Source organism: Carassius auratus, chromosome 48, assembly GCF_003368295.1.
Source record: "Carassius auratus strain Wakin chromosome 48, ASM336829v1, whole genome shotgun sequence".
NCBI classification, from domain to species: domain Eukaryota; kingdom Metazoa; phylum Chordata; class Actinopteri; order Cypriniformes; family Cyprinidae; genus Carassius; species Carassius auratus.
Window position 1 is genome coordinate 5,289,985 of NC_039290.1, and position 8,726 is coordinate 5,298,710.

The following is an 8,726-nucleotide window of genomic DNA, read 5'->3' on the forward strand; positions in this document are numbered from 1 at the left end:
TCTTCTCAACTGACCCATCATGCCATGGGAAGGTTTATTAAGCTAAATTATCACAATGACAACATCAATCAGTTATATCTCTTCAATACTTTGAAATGTGTAGTAACAAGCTTGGCTGTCCTGTTGTTAGCAAATACCCTTGTGAACCTCCCCTCTTCATCTAGGTAAAGAGTCAAACAGTTGTGAGGGCTTTTTCCTCCTGTGAGGGTTGTGCTGTGGCTTCATGTTTTCTTCTATGAGTCAGCAGTCTGCTGCTCAGGTGATTTCTGCAAAACAAGACACGTGTCAGATCATTTTGTTATGCACTTTAAAACAAAAAGTCAGTGATGCATGCAATATGGGACAAAGTGCCAAACATTGTAAAATCACGTGTATGAGTGTCTTTGACCCTCACACCGCTATTGTAAAGACATTTTTAGCCGAATGGGGAACTTGTAGAACAGGTTGCTGAAAAAAATTGTATCATCCCAAGTGTCTGTATTATCAAGTCTCTCCTTCATTGTAAATATGTGTATTTGTAGCCAAATATAATATCTAAGATTTAATCAATGCATTAAAACATTCACATATTCAATGAATTAATTTAATTAATATAATAATTTATTTTAATTAATAAAATGGTCTTAAATGGCAAATTTTTATACATACAGCAATAATAAAAGTGATGCCTGAGCAAACTCCATTAATTCAGGGTGAACTTACATCTTTTTTTCACAGACATGTCATGGCTGGGATTTAAAATGGTCTAAAAAAGCTGGTTTTAGCTTTGTTTCCCAGTTAGCATGCACTTTACAGTCCTCATACATTATATGTTTGTCTTTTGCTTTGATTCATCTGTTCTCTGTAGATCCCACCTTCTTGCATGCCAAAATTGGTTGATTATGTACAATGCCTAATTTTTAGTCACTACCTTCAGCAAGTTTGAGGATAACAAAACCAAAACTCAAAACATTTTAGGCAATTTAGAAATCCTGGTCACACACGGTTGAGTGTGAGTGTTTGTGCTTACTTCATGGCAAGCTCCTTAGAGATCTGTTCCAGCGATCGGCCTTTAGTTTCTGGCACAAATACAATCACAAACACCACCAACACGAAGCTCATAGCAGCATAGGAGAAGATCACGGTGGGCAGGCCGATCCTCTCTACAACCACAACACAGCTCAGTAAATCACCTCTGAAAAGCACTCCTTTCTGCTACAAAAACGGTTTTGTTTATTGTTCTGTGCAACGCTTTGTATTTTTGTGTTTCTTTGTGTTTTCATTCCATCTCTGCAGGAACGTCCCCACGGGTGGTAAATGAATGTTTGACGGACTGCCTTTAAACACAGGTTACTGGAGCCAAAGCAAATTATACATTTGAATGTATGTATCTATTTATCTGATATATAAATATATATGAAAAGTAAAGACATTCTATTAATAGTATCTTTTTTTTCTACCGCCTATTATGTAATGTTAATTTAATTCAAATGCATTTGCAGTGCCCTTTTCACAACAAATATTGTTCCAGAGAATGTTTACAGTTAATACTGACAGGCTTAATTTTTTTCTCAAATTTTACATAGACCCCCTTGAGATCCCTGGACCTGTCTGAAAACCTTTGATTTATATAATTTAAGATAGGCTAAAGCAACACTTGTAGGGTATGAGAACAACATGCCGGGTTAAATTCTAACATTAATAATCAATCCACTGTTTTTCAAATCAAAACAACATATCCCTTTGACCCAGTTAGTTAATGATCGATGGCTAAATGAACTGTGCTCTTACATAACTCATGGAGGGACATTATAGTGTCATGCTTGTCTTACTTTTTTTTTTTTTAGAAACATAATGCCAATCATGTCTGTAGCACAAACAGTAAGAGACAGTTTTTGTATTAAATGTAATACTTAGGCTTAGGAATTTAGTTTTTAAGTTACCCCCAGGGCATCCAAGATGTAGGTGACTTTTTCTTTAGTAGAACACAAACTGAGATATTTCACTCAAACCGTTGCAGTATGTTAGTCATATAATGCAAGTGGATGGGAACAACAGCTAAAACATACAAAAAAAACATAAAACAAACCCAAATTAAACCCTGCGGCTGGTGACAGTACATTGATGTGTAAAGACAAAACGATCGGTCTGTGCAAGAAACTGGACAGTATTTATGAAGTTTTTTAACTGTACTGCGAATCCTCGACACAGTCTGTGCATGAGGCGTCTTCTTCTTCATGCTTTATGGCAGATCACAGACTTATACAGTAAGTGCATTACCGCCACCTATCTCTCAAGTGGACCACACTCCTTATTGAGATTGTAGGGAGATTGTTAATGGTCCATTCGATAGATAGGTGGTGTTAATGCACTTATAAGTCTGCGATCTGACATAAAGCAAGCAAGCAAGAAGTTCAAACAGTTCATGCATTTCAGTGCATCTTAGATAAAAAAAAAAAGATATAAATACTGTTAATTTTCTTGCACAGACCAATCATTTTGTGTCTTTACACAACAATGTACAGTCACGAGCCGTAAGGTTTAATTTGGTGTATGGTTTTTTTTTTTTTTTTTTTGTGTTTTAGCGTGATTCCCATCGACTTGCATTATAGACTGCAACAATTTGAATTAAATATCTCAGTTTGCAGAAAAACATCAAATTTCATATTTTTTGGGTGAACTATCCCTTTAATCAAACCACTAACTTTAAGAAAAACTAATAGTGGTGTTCACTAATTGTAAAATGTTCCCCCCTAACAGTGTCAGATCAAGGACCCAGAGTACAAGACTATTTAACTCCTTATCTAAACAGAGACAGCCTCAATCTTCATGGGTTTTATTGGATGAACTTCATAAGCCCGATTCTGATAAATACGCGGCCTGCTCCCTGCAATACAACTGGGTCACCATGACCTACTGATCTCATAACCCCTTTCTGTGTTTGTGTGTTACCTGTCAGAGTAAGGAAGGTCATCGATATGAGCATATTTGTGGCCCAGTTAAAGGCAGAGATGACGGACACAGCCTTTCCACGGATGCCAGTTGGGAAGATTGCACTCAAAACCACATGAACCACTGCAGATTGATAATTACATTTGGTTTAAAAAAGCAAGAGATAATGAAAAAACAAAACAGCTTGTAAAAATAAAAAATCTGCAACATATGCTTTTCATAGAAATGCAACATTAAAAGAATAGTTCACCTAAAAAAGAAACCATTCAATCAATATCATGTTGTTCCAAACCTGCTTGACTACCTTTCTTTTAAATATTTGAATATTATTCTGGCATCTTTTTTCATTACAGAAAGCGAATTGGCACTGGGGCTGCAAAGCTCCATAAAAATATTATTTTGAGTCAGATGTTTTTAATGAATTAACTTAAAAATTTTGCTTATAATAAGGACTGATCCAGTTCTTAAGATGAACTGATTAAATCACAGCAGTTAACAGCGGTTCACAGGAGAGTAGTAACCTTTTCGAACGAATACACAGGGGGAAAAGAGCGCTGTTCATTTTTTGGGTGAACTATTCCTTTAACAAGACTTTTTTGTTTTATGTGGCAGTGTGAACAGTGACTGAATCTTACTTGGTCCCAAGCTGATGGAAAATCCTGCTACATAAACCAGCAAACTGACCAGAGAGATCCATTTCAGAGAGGGCGACACCTCATTAACATGAAGAGACCGAAGTGCAATTTTGGAGCTGTTTTTCTCAGAACCCTTAGCCAGTTCCATAAATGTTGTCCTATAATCATTAGTATAGTTTAAAATCCAATGGTCCTTAGTGTCATTAAAGAGGAAAACATTTGTTTTGTGCTTGTTTTGAAGTTCACTGTAAGAAGGCTGGTATAAACCCAGTGGACTGTTTGTCTGGAAATCAGTCTCTTCTCCCATCCCAAATACTGTTAGGTTTGCTTTATTAACGGGGCCTCTGCATAGGCTTGAAACATGTGTGTGACTTTGCAAAGTAATGGCCCCCAGTGTTGCTGTTGACAACATCATGACAACAGCTCCAACACATAGTAGGACTTTAGGTCCCACTTTGTCCACTAGAAAGACTGCAGGAATGGTCCCTGCCACTTTAACCACTCCAAACCCTGTGGATGCAAGAGTCGCTGCCTCGTTCCCATGGAAGCCCACGCCGCTGAGAACAGTCGATGCATACGCTAAAATGTTGGGCTGTCCCGTAGCCTGCTGCAAGAAAACCAGTGCAGCACCAACAAGCAATCTCTGAAGCATATTGTCACGGGAACAAAAGAGGTCCAGGAAGCCGTGCAGGTGCTCCGCACCCAATGTCATGCGTATCGCCTGAATTTCGTCCTCTACCGCGTCTACTCCTCTGATTCCTGCACGGAGACGAAGGAGAGTTGCATGAGCCTCTTTGTCGCGCTGCTGGGCCAGCAAAAAGCGTGGACTCTGTGGCAAAAGCGGCATTATGCCAGCTTGCAGCAAAGCGGGGAGCAGCACGCCACCGAACGTAAACCTCCATCCATCCGGGACCCCTGCGAATGCCCAGCTCATTCCAAAACCCAAGAGCATCCCTAAAACTACCATCAACTCGTACACACACACGCACCTCCCGCGCCAGGTGGCCGGTGCTACTTCTGCCGCATAAAGGCATGATGCTGTGCCAGATAGCGCTACCGCCATGCCGACAAGCATCCGCCCAACTACTAGAACCCAAAATGACACCACACACACGCTCAGAAGTGTGCCCAACACACACAGCAGCGCCGTGAGGATGATGGAGAACCGCCGTCCGTAGCGGTCCAGGATGGTGCCGCCACCCAGGGAGAGAAGGAAGGCTCCAAACAGAAGAGACCCAACGACTTGCTCTTGCTGCGGGCAGGAGAGAATCAAAATTTCCCTGAGTTGAAGCAATGCTCCTGATATCAGACTCATCTCATAGCCCATCATCAACCCACTCAAGCAGGCCACAGACACAGAACACAACACCAGTGCTGCACCACTGCCTACAGAGAAGAGAAGGAAGAGTACAATATATATATATATATATACAGCAAAATGTGCAAGCACCACACAAATGTATGTATGGTATGTAGTCATATAATTCAACAGCACCCGTATACTTATTTTGATTGTATACTGGCACCGTTAAAACAAAATATCTCTAAAATATACAAAAAATACAAAATATCTATGAATATTCAGTGTAACAAAAATCATCACATGAATTTCTCATGAGTCATCATTGAATCACTTAATTGTGTTCACTGCAATCATCATACACAAGCTCACATGGCTTTGGTTTTCAAGGCTTCTTCCATGCTTGCCTATGCTGTAAAAATCTATAAAAACTATTAAATTGAAGCAATTTTCTGAATTGATTTTTACAGGTGTTTTATCTGTATTTTGAATTTTGCACTGCACTTAATTGTGGTTTACTGTTAAAGGAAAATGTGCTATGTAAAATTTATGGCTCAAAATTATCAGAGCTTTTTAAATTACCAGTGCATTTACTGCCTTTTTTCAGCGTACAAACAATTTTACAGTAAGCACTGGCAAGTGTTTGAATTGCTGTATTGCAGACATTATAATCATCGACATCCCAGATGAATGATAAAACAGTCTGCACATTAATCACATCTGTGACCCTGGACCACAAAACCAGTCTTAAGTTGCTGGGGTATATTTTTAGTAATAACCAAAAATACATTTTATTGGTCAAAATTATAATTTTTTCTTTTATGCCAAAAATCATTAGGATAATTAGTAAATATAATTTCCTTAATTTTTTTAATTCATACCATGTAGGAAATGTAATTTTTGGTTAGTAATATGCATTGCTAAGAATTAATTTCGGACAACTTTCAAGGCGATTTTCTCAATATTTACCTTTTTTTTTGCACCCTCGGATTCCAGATTTGCAAATAGCTGTATCTCAGCCAAATATTGTCCTATCCTAATAAAAATCTATCCATCAATTGAAAGCCTATTTATTCAGCTTTCAGATCATGTAGAAATCTCAATTTTGAAAAATTTACACTTAAGACTGGATTTGTGATCCCATTTAATTAACTATAATATACCTGAGTATATATGACTGCTTCATCACAGCTATCACAAGAAATTTACAATTATAATTACAGGGTTTCATTAAAGGGGTCATATGATGCTTTTCAAATTCAAATTTCTCTTTGGAGTGTTACAAACTCTTGGTGCATGAAGAAGTTCTGTAAAGTTGCAAAGACTAAAGTCTCAAATCCAAAGAGATATTCTTTATAAAAGTTAAGACTCATCCACACCCCCCTAAAACGTCTCCTTTTAACACGCCCCCACATCTCTGTGTCACTATGTGGGAAAATTTGCATAAGACCGCCCAGATATTCCCGCAAATAAAGAAAGCGTACCTTTTATTCTCGTTGTAGTATTGTTGTTGCCGCCGCTGCCGCCATGTCGTATAGACGCTGTCTGTTTCACTATGAAAGCGAAACTACATTGTTTGGGCTTCTAAAACAGGACAATATCCGCTTCATCATGCCTGGAGCTGATCCGTGCTGGTCACTGAGGAAACACATCAACTTTGAACTGTGGATCGCCGGATCGGCTCTCACCATGGACAAAGCTGAGTCCAGCCCGGGGTCGTCACATGTGGTTGCCGCAATCCAGCAACGCTCCTTCGTAGAATCTGCTGGTCGCGCTGTTCTCAAGGCCAAAGTGTGTGACGCTGTTTTGTTGAGAAAGCAAAAACTACTTTGTTTGGCCTTCCAAAAGAGGACACGACTAGAAATTATGTTTATATCACGTTTATAATGGTTTTTATGTTTATGTCTCATTGCTCTGGCCAGACAGGGCATCAAAATATGTTAAGGGGCGTAACATTTCTGTCACACGCTTGAGGTATTCGGCCAATCACAACGCACTGGATAGCTGGCCAATCAGAGCACACCTTGCTTTTCAGACCGATGAGAAAGGCGGGGCATAGAGAGGAAACAATAATGGAAAATGTGGAAAATAATTTGTTTTTTGAATGTTAGACTGCATAAACACACTACATTACACCAAATACACAAAATAATGTTGTTTTTATCAGCATCATACGACCCCTTTAAGCTATTATTTGTATTAAACTTACCAACTAAGCAATGTTTTAAAATACCTTTATCATTCCTAACCAAGTTACACACACCACACACAGATTTTAATTTTGAGTTATGATAATCAGGAAAATTGTCATTACTAGTCATTGTTAGTTCATGACTACTTCATACCAAAAATAACTTCTAATTTTACTTTTTTTACCACAAATAATTAATTATGAAAATAACAGGGAAATGTACACTTTACTTCTTCCAAGTGATATAACTGTTTTAGTCAAGTTTGACTGGATGCACAGACTTTGACATCAAAAGCTAAAAATATAGGAAGCTTTTTTCTGTTTCCTGTGTGATGTAGTACTTACCTGTTGGTGCAGATGTTTTTTTCTCTTGATATATGTGTGTGTCCTGATTCTGTAGACATGTTTTGCTCTGAGGAACGGGAGTCATTCTTATGGTCTCTTCAGATGCTTCCATGTTCTTCAAGGGTTGTGGTACAACTAAAGAAGGTGGCCAGTAAACAATTCTTATTAAACAATAGGTTCATGATCAGGTGATCATGCACGCATTTCTCCAGCAATGGTTTTAGCAATTAAAAGAGTACAGTAATGATAGAACACATTTGTAAGGGACCTTCAGAGTTCTCCAAGATTTTGACCATGACTCCTCCACAACACTGAAGATATTCATTGGTATTAGACCAACAGAAAAACTTTTCAAACCATAGTCTGCTGATCCTCATTCAAATATGTCTCTAATATGCATTCAAGTAACCAGTGAACACTTAAAAAACACAAACTGGTTCTCTAGTTTATGGAAGCTCATCCTAACAAAGCCACCAATGGGAACACCAAAACATACCGAAATAACTTTATTTGCTGCTGTGGCTGTTAAAAAAAGAAGTATAACAGCATCCCAATCAGGAATACACAGCCATTGACCATCTTGAATTTCTCAGTACCAGGGTTGCTGTAGGCGCAGATGAACTAGTAGTAACGTTTTTTTTTACTATCAAGACCATTCAAACAGAACTTCCGGTTTTAATATCAACGTTACCTCTTTAATGTCAACAACGGAGAAAGCTGTCTATGAAATCATCGCAGGTGTCCGTCTCTCTTCTCCTGGGTAGCAGACTTGACTGCCCTTATGCCGACACTCGTTCCTTGTTTTGGAAGGCACTTTGACGTAAACTCCGCCTACATTAACCAGTGCAAAACAGCTAGGCTGAATATGTCAAGTAAGCAGAAGGAGTTGAAGAACTAACGTGGAACTTAGCAGCTCTGACTGAACGGTGTTCATAAATTAAAATGTATTATTACGCTAGGAATTTCATATTCTTCCGTGTTTTGACTGAACGAAATAATGTGGTGACCGACAGAAAAGCTGTCTTTTAAGTCGCAGTGCAGAATATTACGTGTATGATGTTTGTCAGCTGTCTGATTCGTCCAGGAGTCGAGAGCTCAGTTCTTTTGATTTGAATCATTAGAACAGTTCTGTTCAATGAATCATTGAACCGGCTCAGACTGAACGAGTCGTTTAAGATTCGAAGTCAATCGGGACGAACCGATTTAAAATTTGATTCCTGAAAGAACAAAGTGGCCTTACGTGGAGAAATAAACTAGAAGGATTTATCACACTTTTTTGTTTAACAAACGGTAAACCAGATTTTGGCTCGGCAGACGTACAGTG

General features: G+C 38.6%; 1 protein-coding gene across 1 annotated transcript; it reads right to left on the reverse strand.

The window, feature by feature from the left end:
- Positions 1 to 8,476, reverse strand: LOC113065599 (solute carrier family 2, facilitated glucose transporter member 12-like). Its single transcript, XM_026236978.1, has 6 exons — positions 8,094 to 8,476; positions 7,399 to 7,537; positions 3,567 to 4,948; positions 2,932 to 3,054; positions 1,010 to 1,142; positions 1 to 266 (listed from the first exon to the last, which is right to left on the reverse strand). Exons 2-6 carry the CDS (start codon positions 7,512 to 7,514, stop codon positions 173 to 175), a joined length of 1,848 nt encoding a protein of 615 aa, XP_026092763.1. The 5' UTR covers positions 7,515 to 7,537; positions 8,094 to 8,476; the 3' UTR covers positions 1 to 172.
- Positions 8,477 to 8,726: the final 250 nt, after the last annotated feature.

Bases quoted from the DNA above. Each gene is read 5' to 3' on its own strand.
- LOC113065599 (XM_026236978.1), bottom strand. From the start codon at position 7,514: ATGGAAGCATCTGAAGAGACCATAAGAATGACTCCCGTTCCTCAGAGC. The intron at 4,949-7,398 runs GTACTACATCAC...CTCTGTAGGCAG, and splicing joins ACATCTGCACCAACAGGTAA to TGGTGCAGCACTGGTGTTGT. The intron at 3,055-3,566 runs GTAAGATTCAGT...ATCAATCTGCAG, and splicing joins TTCCATCAGCTTGGGACCAA to TGGTTCATGTGGTTTTGAGT.